At 34.8% G+C, this 26,408-nt stretch overlaps 1 protein-coding gene across 1 annotated transcript in view; it reads left to right on the top strand.

Annotated features, from left to right (window-relative positions):
- The window catches only part of LOC150100786 (uncharacterized), a 164,205-nt gene extending 140,158 nt beyond the window's left edge, over positions 1 to 24,047 (top strand). The window contains exons 8-9 of the mRNA XM_090401833.1: positions 11,883 to 11,977; positions 21,990 to 24,047. Coding sequence (XP_090257959.1) covers positions 11,883 to 11,977; positions 21,990 to 22,124 — 230 coding nt within the window. The 3' untranslated portion in view covers positions 22,125 to 24,047. The remainder of the gene's footprint in view (positions 1 to 11,882; positions 11,978 to 21,989) is intronic.
- Positions 24,048 to 26,408: the final 2,361 nt, after the last annotated feature.

Below are 26,408 nucleotides of genomic sequence, written 5' to 3'. Positions count from 1 at the left end.
TTTGCTTACTCACAGCAGATCAAAAACGCACTCGCATGAAAATCTCTGAGCAGTGCTCAGCGTTTAACAAGAATAAAACTGATTTTGTGCTTAGATTTATTACTATGGATGAGACTTGGGTTCACCAATACACATCCAAATCAAAACAGTGAACAGAAACCGGTTGTTCAGCACCAAAGAAGACAAAGTCAGTTCTATCAGCAGGAAAGGTCATGGCATCGGTGTTTTAGGATGCTAAAGGCATTTTATTTGTTAATTATTTTGAAAAGGGTAAATAACCAGAGAATATGATTCCGATCTTTTAACCAGACTAGAAGAAAAAAATTGTGAGAAAAGACCCGGTTTGCAGAAGAAAAAAATCATCTTTCATGACAATGCGCCTGCCTACAAAGGTGTTTTGGCAATGGAAAAAATAAGGGATCTGCACTATGAATTGTTGGAACATCCACTCTATTCTCCAGATTTGGCTCCCTCTGACTTCTATCTCTTCCCAAAACTAAAAGCCTTCCTCGCTGATCAGCGTTTTTCTTCGAATCAGGAGGTGATTGCATTGCATCTGTAGAGGGGTATTTTGCAGCTCTTACTGAGAACCACTACAGGGACAGGATAATGGTGCTGGAGCATTGCTGGAATAAATGTATTAGTTTTAAGGGAGATTATGTTGAAAAATAAAAATAATTTTGAAATTATAAATTAATTTTTTCATTGTTAGGCCGAGAACTTTTCAGACTACCCTCGTAAGTTGTTTCTTTGAAATTATCACTACTGATGAAACAGTAGTCATTTCTAAATGGCTACTGTTTCATCCTAAATTGATGAAACAGTAGCGATTCCAAAGAGGATCTCTCTCTCTCTTCAGATGAGACTTTAAATTAATAGAAAATCCTGAAATGTCTGAGTGTGGTATTGCTTAGAAACAGATTCCCTATTACCTCGAATGCAGTGATGAATTTTCAAAATGTTACACCTTAACTCTACCACATTTGAAAATTTGGATATCGGCAAACTATTAAAGGTAGCATAACCCTCAGTGTCTCTTAATAAATAGAATGTGTTTAGGAATGTTTTGGCTAGCTTTGCCCACTAATTTATTATGAAATGTAATTAACAAATGAAAATCCGACCATTTTCCTAAATCCCTAATTTTTTCTGCATATTTAAAAAATGCTTCTAATGCTTTCATGACTTATCACCTGAGAAATAAGGTATTATCAAGGTTGGATTTGCTAACCTAAAAAACTCATCTTTAATGGAAGAACCCTCACTAGAAAAACTATCTCTTGTAATCCTTTTTTCTCGAGTCAAATTTACACTTTCTAGAGTCTAAAAATAAAGTTAAGTCGCAACCAATCCTGTCAGTTGACTGTGCCATTTATGTTATAAATCATGTCATAAGTGTCAATTAAGATCACCTTTCAGAGCTCCCTTGCAATCATTTCTTATTCCAAGAAGACCTTTTCAGGCTGTTGCTAATGATATAGTAGATTTTTTGCCAGCTACTAAAAAAAAAGGCAGTAAAATATATTCTAGTAGCCATAGATATGCTAATTAGATTTCTTGAAGCATTCTCAATGAAAGATCAAACTGCAAAGACTATTACAAGAAAGTTCTTGAATTTGATTATTTGCAAATATGGAATTCCTCAGACCTTACTTTCAGACCAAGGAGCAAATTTTACATCTGAACTGTTGTTACAGTTTTGTAAATGTTTAAATTGGTAAGGTGTGGTAAGATTTTTACCACACCTTACCATCCTCAATGTAATGACATGTGAAAGACTGAATAAAAAATGAAGCAAATACTTTCCAATCTGGCAGACACTAAAATGAATAATTGAGACACATCTTTCACTAGCTTTTATTTCACAAGCCTTATATGCAGATCTGCTTTTCAGAGATATTATTATTACCTGGGGCCCTAAAATCCTGTCGATGAAATCCCATTAGTTATAAGCAAAATTAGAAGAAGGGAAAAAGTTTCTGCAAATGTGTACCGACTGTGCCCACTCGATCATGGGGCCTGGGTGCATTGCACCCATCATACCCCCGAGATGGCCAGCCCTGATTAGGAGGTACACATTTTCACTCAACTGAATTACAGGATGAGATATTTAGTTGTATGTTGCTATAGAACAGAGAATGTGGAGGGAGGGGATGACGAATGCAGCAAATTGGCTTAGAGAACAAAAGAAGAGCGATGATTATGGGATTGCGGGTGATATTAATTATAGCTTAGATTGGAATGAGGAGTTGGTATCTGGGAATACGGAAAATTAATTTCTTGTTCTTGAGGGATGAATATCTCAGACACTATGTAATGGAAAGCACAAGATGTGACAGTCTTAGATATAATCATATCATTAGAGGATGGGATTGTACATGAGTGAATCTTCCTCCAGCTGGCAAGAGCGACCAGCTGCTTAGGCAGTGATCAAGAGTGGTTTAATACAACATTGTCTGAATGTATTTGAACAGTCTAAAGGTGAAATAAAGTTGGTGTAAAATGACTGAATGAAGAGATTAATGTACTTAGGAAGAAGGCAGTATAAGATGAAGGGTATTAATAAGTTGCATGAGAAGAGATGTACAAGATAATAATGAGTTAAAGAGCAGGCCAAGAAGGTGACTCATAAGGACAGCAGAAGTGTAGTATGAGCAGAAATTAGTAAATGAAGCCAAGAACAATCCTTGAATTCTATTATGTGGCAAGTAGAAGATGATAGAATAATTTTAGTGAATATAGTTGAGGTTCTTAATGAGCAGTTCATCAAGGGATTTCATCATAAGTGTAACATTGTGGATGGTGCTTGAGCATAGAGGGTATGGTGAAGGAGGGATGTATGATGGGTGAGAAAGAAGTACTATTGACTGTAGCAACACCATTATAACATGCTCTATCACTACAGCAAACTGTTTCTGTGATTCCTATGAGTGCTTTATAGTAAGTTGTATGTGAGGAATTAAAGTAACTTGATGTTAATAAGTCATTATGATCCAATGACATATCACCAGCTGTCTTAAGTAAATGTTGCAGGGAGTTAATAGTAGCCTTTTTATTCATCCAGAAGAACACGAGCCTGAACAGTCTACACTTGCAGAGCATGCTATCGACACTAAACATATAGTTCATTGGAACAAGATGAGTCCTTCATAAAAGTTTTGTCATAGAACATCTTTATAAAGAAACCTGTGAAACTTTATTTCATTGTCCTAATTTAAACAGATGGTCTACATCTATCCCATCTGTGGGAGATAGTACTTTTTAAATCTGCTAATCTTTCCTAACTTTATTTTGTCTTTGTATATATTTATATAATTTATTTATTTATATTTTTTAAATAGGTTAGAAAATTATTGACATTTTTAGTTTTCTTACATTATCTGCTCAGGTTGTGCAATTTTAGAATTATCTGTTATTGTTTAGTTGCCATTTTGTGATCTTGTACCAACAATGCTTGTGACTTAGGTGAAAATTCTGTTAATAAAGTTTTTTACATGAGTTTTCTCCCATTTTTATAATTTTTTTATATAATTTTTTTCATTATATCAACTCACAGTATTTCATTGTTGAAACAAATAGCAGCCTTGGCATATGCAACAGGTCAAGTTCTAAAAAGTGAAAAGAGGATAAAATTGTTCACTTCACAAAAGGGATGGTAAGACAGGCTGTGAATCATAGGCCAGTTTGTGTGTCTAAATTTGTGGTCAAGGTGTGGAAGAGCTTAATAAGAGGACAGGATTCTGAATTAAGTTGATACTAGCAGCAAAAGGAAGTAGTGTTACTCTGTTTCAATCTGCTATGTACTGCAACAGAGTAACAAATGCATTAGACAAAGGGAGATGCATAAAAACAGGGGTGTGTTTGAATTTTGCAAAGGCCTCTGATAATTGCCACATTGCAGGATGTGGCAATTAAGTCAAATTAGAATTAAGCCTTCCCAATATCATTAATATGAATGATATTGATTCACAGTTAGGGAGAACTATGAAGAGTAGAGCTGACAATGCAGCCGTATAAGATGATTCAAAATATTATTGTCTATTTGAATAGACTATTCAAATAGGCAAGTAAGTGGAGCTACCAGTTTACTATTATGAAGTGCAAGATTTTGAAATTTAGTGGCAAGGAGGGGATGTAGAATATACAGTTAGCAGGGAAATATTGATGAAGATGGGATCTGGGAGTGGTTGGACAAAGACTTGAAATTAGGGCTCATTGCTGAAACTGGGACATTACAATTGATTATCACAGTGATTATGACCTCTAGAAACAAAAAGATTATTACTGTGCAATGCTCTGGTTTTCAATGGAAGGTGAAGAGCAGGAAGGGGATATCATTAAGACATATGGTGTTGAGAGGTTATCAGAATAACAATTCATGTCGGGATGATTGGAACTCTCTTACTGTCACCTTAACCTTCTGTGGACAAGGAGAGAAAACACAGTACTTCACTGCAATGGACATGCACATGTTGTGTGCATTTCTTGCATATATCCTAAAACTAACCTAATAGGTTAGTTTTAGGATATATTAGAAAATAATAATTAAGAATGCTATATTTGGTTGGTATCTGTATATATACAGGGTGTTCGGGATAAATTTGACAGTTTCGTAAGGAAAAAGAAAATCTTCTTTGTATCTATTAAATTTAATGAATTGACAAAAAAACATTACAGGCAGAGTTAATTACAATACTATCAACAAGATTTACTCAAAATAACCACCATTAGCATCGATCACAGCTTCAATTCTGCTTCGGAACCTCGAACAAGCTGATGCTACAGTCTCCCTGGGAAGGGCCGCAAAAACTGTTTTAATTTTATCCATTAACTGGGCTTTTGTATTACTGGAAGTGCGATTGGTGTCTTTTTCAACTGCGCCCCATACAAAATAATCCATGGGGTTAAGGTCTGGGGAGTTTGGAGGCCAAACATTTGGACTGGTGAAGTCGTAGAAATTTTCAGACAACCATTTTTGACTTTTCCCAGAGGTGTGGCAAGGGGCCGAATCCTGCTGCCATACATACGGCCTACCATTGGCTACCCTTGTTATCCAGGGCTTGACTACAGTTAGCAACTCCACGAACAAAGCCCGAATTCCAATGCCAGGGTTCTTCAACACCTGTTCCTGCAGATTTGCGAGGAATTCTGCTGTACGAACGCAATCAGATCGTCTGCTAGGGATCTTTCTTCTTGCTACATCCTCGTAGTCACCATTGCAAGTCTCTAGTTCATGCCTGATTGTTTTTACTGTATTCAGGGAGCATTGGGCAGCAGTCGTAATATCCTTATTTTGATGGCGGGCACGAATCATCATGATACAAGTTATTCTCTTCCATGATTCAGGTGGGTTCCAGCTATCCATCCTTTCTGACATCTTGTATATGAATGAAGAAGGGTCCAAACTTTTAAATGAAGAGAAGTGTGTGTTAATACATGTAACTTACGGAAAAATATAATTAATTATAAATATGTCAAATTTATCCCGAACACCCTGTATCTGTATGCATGTGTGAAATACTTTCATTACTGGCAAATGAATTATTAATAATTTACACGTGTAATGTTATATGTGGGTGTTCTATAAGTTGCTGGATGAAGTGAATAACATGTGATCCTATAAACTCTTAGCATGCATATTTGTATTTATGATGGGCATAATTAAGAAAAAAAAAAGACTTATGAAGAAAGGGACAAAGAAATTTGTTTGCAAACTACAAATAACTAACCAATAATGAACAGTGGCTCATAGTTCAGTAATTAACTATAGGGAGAGGCTAATCCAATGGACTGATAATATTGATCAGGTGATTCATCTAGATGTGACAGGTGTGTGTGTGTGTGTGTGTGTGTGTGTGTGTGTGTGTGTGTGTGTGTGTGTGTGTGTGTGTGTGTGTGTGTTAATGGAGCAGCAAATCATTTTGTGCAATGTGTATTTATTTCTGTTTTATTTATATTTTGCATGATTTTTCTAAGAATTTTCTTTTATTCACTGATGATCAGTATACACTTTTTACATATTACTACGTACATAAATAATTTCCAATCATCTTTGGAATTATCTGTCCTTTCACAAATCCTATGTTAATTACATAATTTCTTTTTTTTCTTATTGTCAGCAACTGTTCTGTCTTACCAATAATAGATATCTTGCATATTCTAATATTTTGTTGGAGATCACCAGATGCAGTCCATTTCTTATGATACATAGGAGATTCATTTTTAATCAGAAATAGATGAATTTTTACTTACTATGTTTATTCTTTCTGAAGACTAGAATGAAAATGTTCCTATAGTTAAAAACATTCATCCTGAACAGAAACTATACTGCAGAAGCAAGAAAAACGATTAGTTTGATTTTACTACTAAGTACAGTACAAAGACATTTACAGTGTGTGTACTATATTTAGCAACAATTACTGTAATTAGAAACTGGAATGACACTTCATGATGGGAAAATGCATCCTTTCCCACATATGCCATGGTGCAAGCAAAACAGATTTACTGTAGCACAAAATCTGACTGAACATATTTGTCCTAACATCCTCTTTCAAATTTTCAGTTTTAGAAAATATGTGGTAATAGCTGCTTATAATGTAATCATTGGGTACAGAAAGCAAATAATTTATATAAAGCAAATAAAGATGTATATGCAAATTAGCCTGAATTGTCTTCAAGATTTTAGATATCATTAAGACAGTTCACAAATGCTAATTTTTCAAATAAAATTCTACCAAAAAAAGTTGCATCTAACTTGGTGTATAAACATCCTGAAAATGTGGCCGCCTGATGCTGAAGTGACATATACATTCCATCTAGTTCCTGTGGGTGGCGTAGATACTGCCTGGCATGAACATGTTAAGAATGGAGGGAGACAAAGTTAAAACGTTGCTCCTTCTTCCCCAACTTCTAGGGAAGTTGGGGAAGAAGGAGCAAGTTCTTTGCATAGAGAGTGGAATTCATTATCTGAGAGTATATTGAATCCAGAAAAGTAAATGAGTTTAAGCACTGTTCTGCAGCAATGTGGACTTCCTGTAGTGAGTCTCTTGATTCCATTAAAGGTCTAATATTAATAACGATGATAACCACTTAAATAGTATATATCTTAATCATATTTGTTTTTTTTTACACATAACAGAATAAATTACACCTTAATCTAAATTTTTGGTTTGGTATCCTGGTGAAATTAGCCTGAGCTAACCAGCTAGGTTCATTTCTTGCATAGTTATTACAACTCTATATTCATTATTTCTTGGAAAAGCACTGACAGTTTACAAGCTAAAATACAATTCCATCCACTGAAGTTAGAAGTTGACTGTATTGCTAACAAAAAAAAAATATTAAATCCTAGTTTTTTACAATTAGTACATATGCCTAGAAAATATATCCTCTGGTTATTGCTTATTAATTTATCTAGTATTTTCAAATACTAATTAACAGTTATTACCACCTCTTAATTGCATAAGTTATTCTAACTAAAAATGCTCACCAAGAAGTTAGACATATTTTAAAAAACAAGTGTCAAATGATTGCATCTCATGTTTTCTGCCCCCACTTCCAATTTTGGGTTAAACTTGTTTAAACATGCAGAATGTTAGATTCTGATGCATTCCTGCACTTTCCATAAAACTTAAACACGAACATCTGTCCAACATTCTTTTATAGCCTACTTTAGACTTACTGTACCTGCTTCCTTTCTCTTTCATTCCAACTTCTGTTCTCTGGAATAATCTTCTACACAGTGTTTCTCAATTACTATAACCTCTACTCTTCAAAGAAAAATATCAATATATTCTTCCTCTCGTGGCTCTTGCCTAACCCCAGTGTTCTCCATTTTTTTGTAACCTTTTGTGTGTGGGATATACACACACACATTAGAATCTCTCTCTCTTAACCGGCAACAACGGGACTTCGCCTTTTCCAGATACAAGATTTTGCCAGATAATTGAATATATATTTAGAGAACTTATCTGTTCATATTTTGTGATACCTGTTCATATTTTGTGATACCATCTGTAGAAATTGCATCATGCGAAGTTCATTGGTCGTGTTTTACAATCTGCTGGCCATAATTAAATAAATAACATAAAAAATCATGAGGATTTTTAAAAATTTAAAACATACACATAATTTTATATTTCACAAAATCAAATTTAAACAGCATTTAAAAATTACAGTATGTATTATCACATGAAAGTGTTGTGAATTTCTTAGTGTGATGACATAACTTCGAATGTCTGCCTGCTTACAAGATTGTTGCCTGAACTTTAAAAATTCATTGTGTACACAATGAAGTTTCATAACATCATGTACTGATATAGATGAACATTGCTTGGCAAATCTTATGAAAGTCTGCAATCCTTCATCAGCTTCCTTCCACGTAACTTTCTTGGTCTGCATGCCGTCGTCCTCATCTTCATCCTCCTCCACGTCATCATCTTTCTCCTTTTCCAGTACATTTTGGATTATATTGTCATCATCAAGAAAGAGAGAGAGTGTGTGATGCGAATGGAATTATCTACATCCACCCAAGTCTGCACCTCCTCTTCACTAACGCTAACCTTCTCTGAATGTGTTACTAAATCCAAGATGTCGGATACGGGACGTGTTTTAAAACCACGAAAATCTTCATCACTTGATTTGTCATCTTCAAGCATGATCATTGGCAACAATTTACACTAACAATGATGTAAAGTAATGTTCTTTACATTCTTCCAGGCAAGAGACAAAGTAAATATGGTGTCTTTCAATGTGAACTGTTTCTGAAAATCTTGGATGCTACCTTCAGAGTTCACACATAGATGCATAAAAAGGGAGCAGTAGTCATCTTTATATTCTTGATGACTCCTTGGCCCATTGGTTGGATAAGGCTTGTCACACTGGGTGGCAGAAACATAACACAAATGTTTTCCACATTTAAGTCTTCAGCTGTGGGATGGACACGACAGTTGTCCTACAAAAGAATCGCTTTTCTGTCTGGTGGTAAACCCTTTTCCCTTAAACGCTCCTTCACACTGGGCACAAATATGTCATAATCCATCCATGCATTCTTTTGTGCCTGATAATGAGTAGGCAGATTTTTCAAATTTTTAAAAGCATCGTGGATTGCAGTACTTGCTTACCACTGACAATCTTATTTTGTGCATACCTGCAGCATTTGCACATACCACCACAGTTATGCAGTCCTTTTTCTGCTTAAAGCCCTTCAGCGAGGCTTCCATTGCACAAGCTGAAGACATAGGAAGACACTTCCATACAATCCAGTCTCATCGACATTATATATTTGTTCCGCAGTCATATTACTTTCATCCACAGTTTTCTGAAACTGCTTAATAAACTCATTCGCAGACACTTCATCGGCACTCCTCTGTTCACCAGACACATCTAACTTACGGATTCCATGCCTTTCTTTGAATTGGTTAAGCCACCCAACGGAAAATCCACACTCACCTTGCATCTTCATTTTCCCATGGAATTCACTTTTTCTTGCAGCATCGGTCCAGAAATGCAAACTCCCTGTGATCTTTTCAGGGCAAACCACTCATATAATACGCAATTAATTCTTCACACCAGGTTTGGTGTACAGTTTTCCGATTTTCTGCAGCTTTTGTAGATTCTGTTTACATCATGAATCTCTGAAGTTGACCACCTTGTTTCTTTATATCGTGCAAAGTTGAACTTCCAACTTTATATTCCTCCATTAATTTCGTTCTGACACCTTTCTCCATTTTCTCCAGCAATCCTAGTTTTAACTTGAGAGTGAGAACATTTTCCTTATATTTTACAGGAGTAGCTATAGCGACATCACGTGGGCTAGGAGCATACATATACAAATAAAGTTTGTTGGCGCAAGTTCTGGCTGCGCAATATACAAAACAACCCATGTGATCTCTCTTAGCCAATGAGCCGCTGCAAGTATGTGAAGCATATGTTCAGGAGTCACGTGTTCCACATGACTCTGCTGTACATATGACAGTGTTACCAGAATGCAAGCCCATTGCATATTTTTCTTATCTCATAGACTTAAATTTTGGGTTTAAATTTAGACCTTCAAAAGTGCCGTTGTTTTGGTCATCATCATCATACGTATCAAGGATTTAGGCCTAGTATGGCCTGTTCCGGCCTTAGAAGTCATCGTTGAATCGTTTAAGAGGATGTCCTGGTTTTCTTTTTCCTAATGGTTTGTACTTTAAGGCTTGTTTTGGTAATCTTTCTGTTTTCATTCTTTGAACGTGTTCCATCCATCTATGTTTATATTTTTTAATTTTTTCAATTACTGGTTCTTGATTTAATTCTTTCATAATATCTTCGTTTCTTTTGTGATCAAATAGGGTATACTTTGCAGTTTTTCTCATAAACTTCATTTCTGCTGCTGTTAATCTTTGTTTGTCTTTTTGCCGTTATTTTGGTATTGCCGGTTAATTCGGTGCCAGTTACAAGAGATTTTACATATATATAAACAAAAAGACTTAGTTTTACTAAACTACATATAGGTTTACAATTGACACAAAGTTTTAACTTTGCTTATAATTATTTTATTTAGCTGTGCCTTTGATATAACTGGAAAATATTCATTATATATTATAGTACAGTTTCTAGTAAGTCATTTCAGTTTCCCATAATTTTGTTCTATATTCAGCTTCCTTTAACCAAGCTACCGGCCAGGACGTATATGTATGTCCAAGTTAACATGGATGCAAAGTGCAAAATGCAAAGTGCCTATTAAAATTGTAATACCATTGACATTACATTGAAATATATGATGGATATGAAGCGTATGAGAATGTGTATTTGATCCATAATGGCCGGTAAGGTGGTTAACTTTGTCGCTGCTTAATCCAATCTACACTGCAGTTAATTCCAAAAATGAGGTGTTCTTTGCTCGTGGCTGTTAAATATATGACATTGTTGTGAAATACCAGCCCAAATGGCTTTATCATCTGTAGTTATTAATTGTTTCTGTAGCACAAAATCTATTTTCTCCAGTGAGTGAAAATAACTACAAAATTACTATCAAATTGCCCCCCACACACACACACACATGGCACTAATGTGCTATAGGTCTAGTGACCTTTTGTGTGTGGATCAGATTAAAAAAAGGGGTGGGGGGACATTCACTCAATCTAAGATTGTGAGTGCTGATTCACCTGACAACCCTGGCACCTTAAAACATTTTCCCTGTTGAAGCAGGTTCCCATTCATTGTGTGTATGAGAGAGAGAGAGAGAGAGAGAGAGAGAGAGAGAGAGGTGGAATCTCCTGTTAAAAGGAACTACCATACACATACAGAGAATATTACTTGTGAAACTTATGATTAGGTTTAACCAGACTAGTAAAATATCAGTTTAATTGTTCTAAAAAAAATCACATCAGAATGTGATCTTTCTCTTCCATGAATTTTGTGAAACCAAGTAAATGTCAACAAACACAAAATTTGATTTTGATTGATTAAATTGTACTTAGAAGAGATTACACTGTCTGTAGTTTCCTAGGGAGTGCCAATTAGTCCATTGGAACATTGTGTGTAACTGTAAATGTTGAAACATTGAGTGTAACTAGCTGATAAATATTTATTTTCATAAAGTAAAAGTGTTATATTAATAATGCATAACTATTTATGACAAGTTATGCTTAACAGCAATAGATATTTGGCTATTAAGATATTATTAGCATCAGTGAATTTAACCACCTCTCTGTCAAAGTGAATTCTATATCACGAAGCCTTGCTATATTGTGCTGATTCCCAATGATTAGTAAATATATTTATACAGATTAAGATTACTTGTTTTCCTAACTAGAAAAGTACTTCCTTTCAGAAAATAGTTACATGTTAAAATAAATAATTTCATGATCAACTTGATTTTATTTGAATTATTTATATAGCTTCCTTCATGTGTTCGCCAGCACTACAGGCTAGCAGTCCTGCAGGGACGTTTTCTTCTGAAAATAGCAACCTTTCCTATCAGTCACTTCCTGAGGTTAGTATAAACTAATTTATTTAAAAATAATTTTTGCATATTTATAAATGAGCAGTTTGGAATCTTGTATGATTTTTCTCATGAACAAAATGTCTTCTGAATGTGCTTCAACAGTGGATCACTTACTTTGCACTATACAAAATATCCATTGCCCACATATCTACAAAGTAATGCATGCATCTCACTTTTATGAAGGAAAAAAAAAAAACTATATAAAAATTATAAAAATCCAGTGGATATTATTAGTTCAAGCATTATTTCAAAGCTGAATGTAGAAACTATGAAAGTTTCGTAAAATTAAGTTGACCAGAGAACTTATGGGAATACACCCACCTGCATTTATGAGTTGCCCTGGCGAGGACCATTTAGAAAACATGAACGCTGCCCAGGCATCTAGTATATTTGCTTTCTAATTAGTCCATTTTTGATAAGGTTTCACTGGCCGGACAGCTGTTTCGAACTGGTTGGTTCTCTTCAGAGACCAGGCAGAAACCTTAAGAGCGCAAAAACTCTCTTTCAATACTAAGGAACTCGAAATGTCGGAGAGGTGTGTAAGGTTTCTGCCTGAAGAGAACCAACCAGTTTGAAACAGCTGTCAGGCCAGTGAAACTTTATCAAAAATGGACTAATTAGAAAGTGAATATATGGACACCTGGGCAGAGTTTGTTTTCTAAATGGTGCGCCCTAAGACAACTGATAAATGGCAGCACTCGGGTGAATTTTTTTTATGAAACTTTCACAGTTTCTACGTTAGGCTTTGAAATATTGCTGGATTGAAGATGCTCTGAGGATTGAAATAATGCTGGATTGAAGACACGCTGAGGATTGAAATAATGCTGGATCTAATATCCACGTGATTTTTATAATTTTGCATCGCCAAACTGAAGCGTTTTGGCTCTTTATTTTAGAAAATACTTTTACTCACCAACCAAGAGTTTGCTTATGAAACATACACCTCTCCAACATTTCAAGCTCCTTAGTATTGAGAGTTTTTGCTCTCTTAAGGTTTCTGCCTGGTCTCTGAAGAGAACCAACCAGTTTGCAACAGCTGTCAGGCCAGTGAAACCTTATCAAAAATGGACTAATTAGAAAGCAAATATATGAATGCCTGGGCAGCATTCATGTTTTCTAAATTGTCCACGCTAAGCAACTCATAAATGCTGGCGGGTGTGTTTCCATAAGCTCTCTGGTCAACTTAATTTTATGAAACTTTTATAGCTTCTACATTCGGCTTTGAAATAATGCTGGATTTTATATCCACTTGATTTTTATAATTTTGCATTGCTGAACTAAAGCCTTTCAGCTCTTTATTTTACTATATAAAAAGTTATAATTTTCAGTTATGAATCTTTTTTGTTTTTGTGCAGTGCGATTCATTTTGGTTTTATGACTACATACTGTTGGCACTTGCTATGTGCCATGTGCTTGATTAGAGAGTACATGTTTAAAAAAATTAACAGCCTAATTAAATTGTATTTACCAGAGATCTTGATGATTGTAATTATTTCACTGTTATTTATTTAGTCACAGAATTTGCTAATTGTACATTAATACTAGTTGTTTGTCATAAAAAACTTCTCATTTCACTTTGCTCTTGCACAAAATCTTGATAAAAAGCATGTCAAGATTTACAGAAAATTGATAGTGTGACTAGAAGAGCATTGGTGACCAAATAACAAAGAGAGAAAAATGAGAATGGAGACCAGAGGATTTGTTTTGGAAAGTTCATGTAAAATTTTGAAAATTTTACATATTTTATAAATTTTTCCTTCAAAAAATTAATTTTTAAACAAAAGTGAATCGTATTGCTGACAGATTAAATTGAATAATAGTCAGATTTATAAGGAGACACTCAAAAAGCATTCTGTTTCAGTGTGCGAAAAATGCCAAAAGGAAAGTTTTATTTATTTATTTATTTTTAATTATAATGAAGAGCCAAAGGCTTCAATTTGGCAACATGAACTTAAGTTAAAGGATATTATATCCCATATTGTTTCTTAGCCGAATAAGAAACTCAAAGAGTTTCATGCTGAATATAGAAACTATATAAAGTTTTCGGCAATTCCAAGCGTAAGCAAATACCTGGATAGAGCAGCAACTGACCCTTGAGGGTAGTGCAAGTTGAGGCAACTCATACAAAGGGTGGAGCAAGCGCTGATCACTATTCTTGATATTTACCCATAATGTGAACATAACTCCTGGGAGCTGTATTATTGTTCACCATTATGAGAGAAGGTCACTACCCAAACCGGTTTCGACCCTTTTTTGAGGTCTCATCAGTGAGTAGGTAGACCAAGTTAATACCAAGTTTGTAGCAAACAGAACTTTCATCCCTTCTATGAGTATTGCCAAGAGGTGTCCTATTAAATTACTAATTATAATGAAGAGCCAAAGGCTTCAATTCGGCGACATGAACTTATTTAAGTTAAAGGATATTATATCAGGACATTATATTATTAGTTAAAGGATATTATATTATATTATATTATATATTATAAAGGACCTCAAAAAAGGGTCGAAACCAGTCTGGGTAGTGACCCTCTCTCATAATGTTGAACAATAATACAACTCCTAGGAGTTATGTTCACATTATGGGTAAATATCAAGAATAGTGATCGGAACTTGCTCCACCCTTTGTATGAGTTGCCTCAACTTGCACTACCTTAAAGGGTCAGTTGCTTCTCTATCCAGGTATTTGCTTACGCTTGGAATCGCCGAAAACTTTATATAGTTTCTATATTCGGCATGAAACTCTTTGAGTTTCTTATTCGGCTAAGAAACAATATGGGATATAATATCCTTTAACTTAAATATTTATTTTTATTTTTTAATCTTGAGGATACAAGTGATAGTAAATGATTATTCAGAAACAAGTGAAGTTAACTGTTAAAGCACAACACAAAGAGTCGATTTTTTTCCTGATATATTCATTTCAGATGATATTAAGAATAATTTCACTAGAGAATTTGGGATTATGTTTCTTAATGTGAGATCACCTGAGGCAAGACAATATTCATATCCAGTGTAACTGAGTGAAAGGAGATATATATATATGCCAAATGAAAAGCTGCAATAGTCTTCTAGATTTTTTTATATATTTTTTTCTTTTTTCTTTTTTGTGAATTAAGCCCATATATTTATTTGCAATTAAAGAGAAATGTAACATCAATTGAACATCAGGATAAGGTTGTACTAAATGTATTCATGGCTTATCACTTAAAATGTGTTTTCATTAGCACAACAATAATAAAAATTGATTATTTTTTCATTGTAAAAGGTATAGTTCATGTCAGTAATCATAAGAAAAATTTCATAATCACTTTAAAAAAAAAAGTACTATATGTGAGTGCAGCAGTTCTCCCCTCAGAGTGAAAGAACAACAGAAAAGTCAGATGTCTTACTAATGTCAAGTTTTGCTCATATTAATTAAGAATGAAATTACATTATTATTCAGGAGTCACAAGATTCATTGTAGGAGGTTTATTGGAGACATCACAAAGCCTATCATCATCATTTTCTTCTTTCTCAGCCATTTCCAATCCACTGCTGAATGAAGGCCTCCCCATTATCTTCCAGTTTTCCTGGTCTTCTGCCTCTGCCATCCATCTCTTTCCAGCCAGTTTTTCTGTTTCATCTGCTCATCTTGTTTTTGGATATCCTCATCTTCTCTTTCTGGTTAGTATCCATTCTGCTACTTTTCTGGTCCATATGTTGTCCATTCCTTCTGCCAGTTATCCTGCCTATCTCCATATGGATGCTTTTACAATTTCTGTTACATCTAAGACTTTTGTCTGTGATCTGATCCATTCCTTCTTCTTTTTATCCATTAGTGTTATTCCTAGGATCATTATATCCATTCTTCTTTCCGTCGTCATTATTTGTTTTTCCATTTGTTTGGTTAGTGCCCAGGTTTCTGAACCATAGATGAGTACTGGTAATATGCATTGGTTGAATTCTTTACTTTTCAGGCAGATGGGCAAGTTATTTTTGAAGATGTAGGTCACTTTCCCAAATAAGTACCAGGCTAACTGTATTCTTCTTTTAATTTTGTTCTATAATCCATTTTGAATGTCAAAAAGTTGTCCCAAGTACACATAAGAGGGGACTATTTCTATTGGCTCATCATCGAGTTTTGTTTTTTCTCTTTTTATTTTAAGACCTGTCTTCTTGCTTTCTATGTTCAGTATATTTATCATTTCCTGTAGGTTTTGTGCTGATTCTGAATTAACATGTTTGCTGCCACGCTACTTCAGCATAGTCTGTTCCCGTACGCCGAGCAATTTCACTTCTACAAGGTCAGTACGGTAATCTCGTTGCCGGCAGTAAGCATCATACGAGTATACTCGTAGTTGGCTTGTGCAGAGCATATACCATCTATGAGAATACACAGTTTTGATGCTAGCTCCACAAGCCAAGCATTTTCACTTCTTCAAGGTCAGTACAGTAATCTCGTTGCCGGCGGTAAGCATCATATGAGTATACTCGTAGCTGGCTTGTGTGGCTGGTTTACCAACTACGAGTATTCTCGTAGTTGGCAGCGAACATGTTAATACGAGAGTTATTTGAAAAGTTTGGTAAATTTCCACTAGATGGCGACACAATTATTCATTCATACCAGTGTCGGCACGTATCATCTTTTTCATGACCCCTGGCAAAATTTTAGCCACGTGCGACGTGTAGTTCTCGTTTGGCAAACATTTACAATTACCGTGTTCATATTTTTCATAAAAATGGAGAAAAACAAATTTTGTGCAGTGATGAAACACTTTTATTTGAAGAAGTGGACGGCCATACAGATCAAAGCCGAGTTAGATGCAATTCATGGGGACTCTGCACCAGCATTAAAGACTATTTATTTTTTGGATAAATGAGTTTAAACGTGGTCGTAAGTCCATCGAAGATGAAGTGTGCTCCGGACACCCGACTAAGGTCACTACAAAGGAAATGATTGACAGTCCTCTATAACAACACCATGGATTTTGTCAATCATTTAAATCCATGGTATCATTATGGAGGACCGCCGAGTGAAAGTGTGTGAGATTGCTGAGATTGTAGGCATTTGAACTGAATGGGTGTATAATATCCTGCACGAAAAATATTACACATGAAAAAAGAAGAACTGAAGAAAAAACAGCCAAGATTGTTGCACAAAAAAGTGCGCTTTCATCAAGACAATGCACCATCCCACACATTGGCCATTGCAATGGCAAAATTGCACAAATTGAGGTTCAAATTGGTTCCACATCCACCATATTCACTGGACTTGCGTGACTTCTTCTTGTTCCCAAACTTAAAAATTTGGCCTGGTGAGAAAAAATTTTCTTCAAATGAGGATGTCATCAAGTCTGTCAATGACTATTTTACACAATTCGACAAATCCTACTTTTTAGATGGGTTGAAAAATTGGAAACTCGCTGGACCAAATGTGTAGACCTCGATGGAGACTATGTTGAGAAATAAAGGTGATTTTTTCCAAAAAAAAGTGTGTTTAACTTATTTTTTTACCAAACTTTTCAAACAACCCTCATATGTGATCAAAAACTTTTCTAGTGGAGAAGCAGCATTATTATTATACAGGTATCTCCATAGAGTCAGAAGACTTGCTGCAGGAGATCATCATTCACACAATGCCTATCATACCTCTCCTTAAACTCTTTAGACGAAACTTGGATCTACCACTACACACCTAAGTCCAAGCAGCAGTCAGAATTCCACCCAGTCACCACTCTCCAAGCAAAAAAAAAAAAAAAAAAAAAAATATATATATATATATATATATATATATATATATATAGTCCTAACACTCTTGTTGGTTACTCTTATACAACTTCCACTGGAAGAGAGAGAGAGAGAAGTAAGAGAGCAAGTGACCCTTGCTCTCTCCCTTCTTGCCGAGTACTGAAAAACATCTTCAGTGTCAATCCTATAAAACCCTTTTGATAACTTAAATGTTTATATCATGTCTCTGCTTTTTTGCCTATCAGCTAGTTTTTGAAGACTGTCAATTTATTCTCCTAGGGAGCATTCCATAGACCTGCCACAATCTTTGTCACTTGCCTTTGGATTCTCTCCACCACTTCACCCCCACAGAATCTGGGTATCTTAATCTGATCTTAGCAGTTGTGATGTGGCCTTTTTAATGCTTTATATAGGGAAACAACTTGTATATCCCCGCTTGTTAGTGTGTTATTCAACAACCATGTAATCCGATGTGCTCTTTTGGTTACCTTTGCAGTATGCCCTCTAAACTTCAATTCCCTGGCCTCATCAGTTTCCTGTAGTTCAGTTCCATCAATATAGTACACATCTTGTGATCTCTTTTTCCCAAAGCACATCACCTTTCACTTCCACATGAAACTGGCAGTCATTTACCTTTGCCCAGACTGCTGGTCTATTTACGTCTTCCTGCAGGCTCTTTACATCATTTAAAACTGCTCTTTTACAGTTTAGCATAAATAGCAAACAACTGAACATTTCATGTCATATCATTTCCTGTATCACTGATGTACAAATTAAACAACAGGACTAAGTACACCGTGGTACACTACTGGTCACTTTCCTTCTTCTTCATAAGATGATCTTTAGATACTTTGTATCCTGGTTGAGATGCTTCAGTTTTAGTTAGGGAAATTTTTGTCAGCATACGCTTCCAAAAGAGACCAGTTTTGTCAACGTTGAATATTTTACGATCGTCATAATCACTCTCCTGAATTATCCTTTCAGTTCTTCAGGTCACAAAATCTTTATCAGCACTAGCAGATTCTCCAAGTTATTCTTACGTTATGCAGTCCAGCTCACTTTTAAAACTCAAAGCATCCTAAACTCGCAGTAAAGCTTTCACATTGCTCTTGAAATTTGGTCTCTTTCAATGAGGTAAAAATATTGAGAGCTTTTGCCTGAATATTCCTTACTAAGAGAGGTATTTTTTGGTTACAATCATCAATCCAGAGTGATAGATGTTCTCTTGATTATTAAATGGCTTCTATTTCGGGTAATCTGCATGCTTAAAGAAGCAGTAGTAACTTTTCCTTGTTCTTTGTATTCTTTGCTCTTATTTAATATAGTACAAACTGTAGACCCACTGTATCTCAGGACTTGCACAATCATTGTATTACTAGCATCACTTTCATGTCTCTTAATGACTTCTGGCGTTTTTGCTCGCTCCAGATTGAACAACAGAAAATTTTGTGTAACATAAGTGCCTCCATAGCGCAATTGGAAGAACGACAGTACGTTGCGCCTTTCAATTGGAAAAGACCTGGGTTCGATCCTTGTTATGACGAGGGGACTCTTTATATGGGCTTTTTCAGTTGAAGGTGAGTTAGCCAATCTCATACGGAGGTAGCAGGGTTTTTTCATTTGTATACAGACAAATCGGCCCTTCAGAACACACGCAATTTACAGACAAAAAAATACTAGCTGTGGTGGTGGTGTTGTTTGTGGGCAGTAGATGGTGTTGATGTACGTGATTGGTAGTAGGGTTCTGTGTAGTAGTGGATATGGAAAGTTGTACAGTAGGTGTCCTGCGGTGAATCTTCAGACTCCTTGGGAATGTCACAAATAATAATAATAATAAAATTTCACATAACGTAAAAAAATCATGTTAACTGATTAATCACTCGCTTAAAGTGGGAAACAGTATCATTTCACTCAATCTGCTAACTGATTATTGGGCATATCGAATTCGTGTTAAGCGAGGTTTTCTGTAGTTCTCTCATAGTGGCCTGAATACCCCTTGAGGATACATATCAGGATATTGATGATTAAGTAGGTGTAGCTACCCCATAATGCAGAGCATTTTATGGACCTGGTCTTGACTTATTGAGGTCTTATCAGTATCTCTATAGGTCTTACCTTCTGCTGATGGCTCCTGTTGAGGTCAGGTCTCATCGGTGGAAAATAAGTGAAGGTTGAAACCTGCCTTGGGACTGTAAACGCACGTCGATTGCACCATTATAATAATTTCAGTTTTTTCTACTTCTTGTAATCTTGCTTGTGTTATTTATATTCTCTTAATTGTACTGTTATGCTTTCTTAAGGTTATCCTATCCCTTATGATATCTCTTGTCTTATTCCCCCCACAGTTAGCTCTTAATGCTCCTATATAAGGTGATGCTGTTAGAGAATTGACCTCAGTATTAGACAATCTTCAGGTTAAGATAGCAATCTCTTACACTGAAAACAACTTAGGAAAATTGATTTGATTTGTGACTACGCCACCAAAGTTCCTAATTAATAATCATCGGAGATGAACTAAATCACCTATAGGATAATTCTGTCAATGATCTAATACTTAATTTACAGTCATGACTATTCCTTAGTTTCCCTTGTTTACAGGTTCGAATATTTTTTTCAAGACAGTGCACTGAGTAAAGATCAGGCAAGAGTCTTCTTTTAACAAACAAAACATGTTTAATGCAATTTGAAACAAATTTTACACTAATGCATACACTTTATACAGTCTCACTCTTAATCTAATATTAACTTTAAATAAAGAAAATTCAATCATTTACATAGGGGGGGGGGACCTCATGTCCTACAATATCTCTTTTACTATGTCATCTCCCCAAAATTATCTCATATCTATGCTTTAGTCCTAATTTTTACTATCCACTACAACACTAAAGTTATAGGAATATTACAATCAGAAGATCACAATTCTCCTTTCGCACCTTACTGATATAATATTGGAAAATGTACTCACAAGTCCTTTGCAACATATATTTTCCTTCAAATCCTTGCGATCCTAGTCTGTTTCTGCAGGCTGTCCAACTTGTTCTTCTGTTCAGGCCTTCTTTGTACGTTGCTCGATAGTCGTCTCCTCATGGTTCACTTTCGGGATGATGATTCCAGTTTGCCGACGGTACTGGATTGAGTTGAAGGTGCCCTATGTCCGATGCACTAAGCGAACTCCTACACTGCAATTCATTGTGGAAATTCCTGCTGCTCTTCCGTCACTCCCCGTTACTGCGGGTGCGTTTCGACGAACTCTAGTCGGGTCTGCAAACTGTCCCAAGAAGAATGTGAGAGCGAGAGAGAGAGAGAGCCTTTCTTACAAGGCCCCCTATATACTCCTTTTTTCAGCTCCCTGTTTTAGGATCAGAGACCCCCCCGAATGTCCCATGTGCACACTGACATCAGTTGTCGTGACCTTCATTGCAGGGCAGCGAGAGTTCCTTGTTTCAGGGTCGGAGACCCCTGAATATCCTGCGAACATTCTGACATCAGTGGCTGTGACCTTCAAACCATTGTTCACTTTAACATACATAATCCTCTAATTCCTTTCGCTTGGGGCATAAACATTTCAAAAATAGGTCATCTCTACAATTTTACTCTGAGAATTATATAGAGTGTACAATCTTAACAACTATTTTAACTTACAATTTACAAGCATTTTTTTTCGTTGTTGCATTTTCCAGATACCCACACGAGTTTACAAAATTTTCAGCAATGAGTAGTCTAGAGTTATTTACAACATGAACAACCTCTGTAAAAATTGATGCCAAATTAAAGGAACTTCTGCTGCATCGAATTGTACAGGACATTCACTTTTACCATAATGTGGGAAGGCAGTATAACTTGGACATGCTCTGTATTATGATATCTCTGCAACTTGCAGTGAAGTCAGCTGCTTTCATTATATAGGTAGTTAATCACAAAGATTACTTCTTGAACAAACCATTTTCTTATTATGGTAAAATATGGATGTCAACAAGAATGTAACTTCTGCAAGCATAATATAAAATATGGCAAATTTCAGATGCATTGAATGGATCTACACATATAGGTATTAAGTATGGCAGAAGTACTCCCAGTATAGATTTTGTCAAGTCCAGACATCTTAATTTTAAAGAAAATTAGTTAAAAAAATGGAAGTTGTGATAGAATTCCTGTGCATAAATAGATATAACAATAAAAATCTCATTAAGAGATTTTTGAAGAAGATTGATATGTACTGTTAGTAATTATTTCACTTTCATTTTTAATGTTTTTATAATTTTTATTTTTTTAGGCTAGTCCCATGACTCATCCCAACATTTCTACAACAAATATGAGTTCTTCACCAGCACCAACTTCAGCTTCCTGTCAGAATACTGATGATGATGATGATATTGAAGACTATTTTAATTGGGATACTTTGTTGTAGGTGTTATTATTGCAGTTGTTGGTATTTTAAGTGACACCAACTTCATGCAATTTGTATATTGCAAATGTAAATATTTTCTTATGATCTCTTTGTCAAGTGAAAGTTATATATATACACATAATAGGCTTTTTATCTAGTCACAATTTTCCTGTTTGCGCATTTCATTCATGCATGGAACAAAAATATGAATACACAAAAATTGCTGTTAATTCACCATAAGCTTAGGCTTCATCAGTCATTACTGAGCCATTCTTGCTGTATTTATACCATTTTAAGCAGTGCCACATTTGTCATTCAAAAATCAATAATACATTACATTGCTCAGCAGTTTTGTATTAACTTGTTAGTAATTACTGTGTTATAGCACATTGTTTATCACATGTGCAGAGTGTTGATAACTGCCAGTGTTATTGCTATATTTATTGTATAAATATTACGTAAATTACTACAAATTTGTTTATTACTGAATGTCGCTTCTGATGGCCTTTCTAGTATAAATAATATATATGCTTATTATTCAAGCAGTGGTTCATATAAAACTAGAATTATTCATTATTTTATTTATTGAAGTAGACTGTGGAAGATAAGGGAATAATTTAGGAATTTTACCACTCTAGACTGAGGTTCCCATCCTGGGTGCCATGTGCTGTTATTAACTTCCCTCTAATTATTCAAGTGGATATGCAAAGTGTCAGAGTGTGGGGAGGGTCATATTTGAGATAAGCTTTGTCTTGTAATGGCATCCACAGTTTAAGGATGCCATTACATTCATTTAATGAATGCTTCAAGTAAAGAAACAGGGAACAGTTTCTCTTGTAAGAACAGTATGTTAAGAATTTAATTATTGTTACATATTGTAATCTAATGCCATTAGTCAGCAAGACAAACCTTATCTGATCCATTCAAATTCTTTTGTATAGTAACATATGCTTTTAATCTTATTTCATGCTTTTAGTGATTCTTCCCCAGTTCAATATGTTAGTTGTTGTTTATTTCTTAAGCTTTGGTTTTCAGCAGTAGTTTAATTATAAAGATAAGAAGTGTCTGTAATTGATATTTATAGAAAGAGAAACAGAACTATTTTTAACTGTTACAAAACCACTAAAAATTTAAGAAAATGTTTAATTCCAATGCACTGGTGTAAATTATTACTTTTTATGCTTAAAAAAAATAATTTATTGTATATATTAGAAAATAATTTCTGTTTTATGAATATTTGGCTATATCTAAGATTTAGTTAATGGATGCATCTTTAAAGGGAAAATTATCTCTTACTCATTACTATTGCAAGGACAAATTTGCCCTTTTATTTGTGTTGATATTGGAAGATATTATACATTTCTTCCAGCACAAATAAAAAGGCAAATTTGTCTTTGGAGCACACAACATAGGACTTTTTACTTATCCTTAAGAAGTTTCATTTGGATAAAGAACAATAAGTAAAAAAAAAAAAAAAAAAAATCGAGTTTTTCAATAATAACCAATGATATTTTTTAGTTGTTGTTGATGGGGGGGGGGGGAGTGTATCAAGTTACATTAGTGGAATGTTAACCTTTAATCTGTTGTGTATTGCATCTCATTTAGCAGATTACACAATCTGGAATTTGCAGAGAAAATAACACAGCATTGAAGGGATATAACTGCAATATTTTGACATTATTGGGGTCACTTGAAATTGTAAAGCTTACTTCCAAGTGATTGCATACATTTAATGTATGCAACAGAAGTTGCATGTTCAATACACAAACATAATGATGTATGAATATGGGTCAGTGCAATTCTCTTGAAAATAAATGATAAATCAGTTTATGAAACTTGAAGGAAATTAAGGCTGTGAATTTATAACAAAGAAATAACAAATTCACTGTTTAATGGCAACACTTAAGTGGGGTTTGACATATACAAAATCCTACTTGCCATGCAACAAAATATACTTGCCTGAGACTCCCATTTATTTTATTTTTTTTTTTATTTGTTTCAATAAATTAACAGGAGCTCCATCAGTGGTGCTGCATCTGCATTTCTTCAGTTAAATTTTATTTAGAAAGTTATTTTTTTTATTAAATAAAAATATTCTATTTATTTAGCCTGCAGGCATTCACCATATGCAAGTAGATGAGCATATTTGTTGAGCCTTGCATAAGCCTAAAATCTAAACAAGTGATAGTGATGTGATTTTTCAGTTATCTAGCTAAGTTAGGAAATCAATTTGCTGGTCACTAACTGTATGGATAGTTAGTGTTGTCCCAATACTTATTTGATAACTGTAACCTATTTAAAGGATCATTTACTGAAGGTTTGGGTCTTTGATGGCTGTATCTGACTTTATATACTTTAGGTTCTCCTTGTAAGAACTGTTGTTTTTTGACAAATTTTTTTGTGATATCTACAATACCTGATATAGCACTTTCTCCTATTAATCTGCTCAAAGACACATCCATTTTGATAGCAAGCTTCATTTTTTTTGGACATAACATTTTTATAAATCTAGCAGTAATCTCTAACTTATTCATTCTTTGACCCTTAGTATATAATATACAAACTGGCATTGAAATAGCACATTTCAAAGATTAAATTTTATTTCAGTTTTGCTGCATTGAGCGTTATCTGATTATGTTCTTCAGTTCTAAAGATTGGGTAAGGGAGAATTCCCCATCTTGGACAGCTTAATAACATGACTCTCAGAGCTCCCGTATTTTTATTGTATTCTACATAATAAAGCTTCATTATTGGTTGATTGGTTTGTCCCTTGGATAGTTTCATGCAATTTTTGTGAAGTATGACATGCACACTTCCTACCTGTCAACTCACTTGAGCGTCATCATGTTATTGGTATAATTTGCTTCTACATGTCCATCTTCTAATTTCTCTGAATTTTGCATCTCCTTTCAGTTTTACCTAACCATTCCACATGTTTGTTTTTGTGCAGCCAGTCTTAAAGGAAAGGGCTTGAATAGCAGTTGTCTATTCACAAAGTATGGCCTTTTGTAAATAGTTCATCATCGATGTTTGCACACTACTGCTCTGGAAAATCCCAAATTCATATTTTCAGATTATGTCTGTATTTGCATACATCCTCTCTCACAATTACATAATATAGTATTGATCATTCTGCAACACTTATCATCCTTTCAAAATTTAGCCAATTGTATGATATTTTTTAAACAGGGATATACACATAAGACAATGTCATGTTTGTGACACACACACGCATCTCTCTTTTCTTTTCTTCATATCAGATCTGTCTTTTTTTGTGATGGAATGAATTGAAGGAGATACAAACAACCCTTGAATAATACTGAAATTTCATCTATGTAGATGTTTTCAAGGTGGGGGGGGGTAAATTTTCATTGTTATGGAAATGTAAAAAATTCAGAAGAAACAGATTTCTGTCTTGAGACATATATTCAGAAAATTGGCAAATTGAGGCAAGAGGATCTTTCAACCAATATTATGTGTCCAAGATTACCATAGTTTACAACAATTTCTCATCCCATAGTTTAGACTAATTGGAATATATTCTGTTTTATTAATGGAGCCTGTTCAGTAATGGGATTAATCACTAGATCAATATTATCCCATTATTGTGATTATTTTATTCATTTGGAAAAATTGTGGGATAATAATGATGTAGTGACTGTTGGTTGTCAAAGATAAATATGGATAGAGGATTAAACAGTTAGATAGTGGTTGTGTAGCATTGCGTGTCCTCCTGTCAAATTGCCCAGTGCCATTTGCCTTAACAATGTAAATAAATCTTAATACATGTACCAATGCATGTTTTCTTAAAAAACTGAATTCATTGAATAAATTTATTATTCAATTTTACATTGCGTGGCAATAATGATTATGAATAAAAAATATAGTTTGTCCATCTTTTAGCAGTTTATTTACAAAAGAAGTGTAGACTTGTGAAATTGTAGAGAAGGTGAAGCATCTCAATTTACAATCAGCTGGTATCTCAAGATTTAAAGATTGGGGACTGTTGACTTCCATTGACATATGCTGACAAAACTTCACACAGTATGTGATAGCACTTAACTGGCTTCCAACATTAAAGGTGATGAGTAAGTGGTGAGTAAGCTCATTAATAGCTTGTCAAGGACTAAGATGTATAATAAAAAGTCAAAACATTTTTTTCTTTCCATACTTGGACATATTCAGGACACATTTTATTTATGAGATATAAAATATAAATAAATATGCCAATGTCTTTTATTCCGAAGTAGGCAGGGTCATTTCAGTCTTATCTGACTTTTGGAGACTAAGGGGCAATTCATTCTT

This window comes from Typopeltis vanoorti, chromosome 12, assembly GCF_054136105.1.
Source record: "Typopeltis vanoorti isolate ZY-2024b chromosome 12, IOZ_Tvanoo_1.0, whole genome shotgun sequence".
Lineage (NCBI taxonomy): Eukaryota > Metazoa > Arthropoda > Arachnida > Uropygi > Thelyphonidae > Typopeltis > Typopeltis vanoorti.
This window is presented reverse-complemented; position numbering and strand designations above follow the sequence as displayed.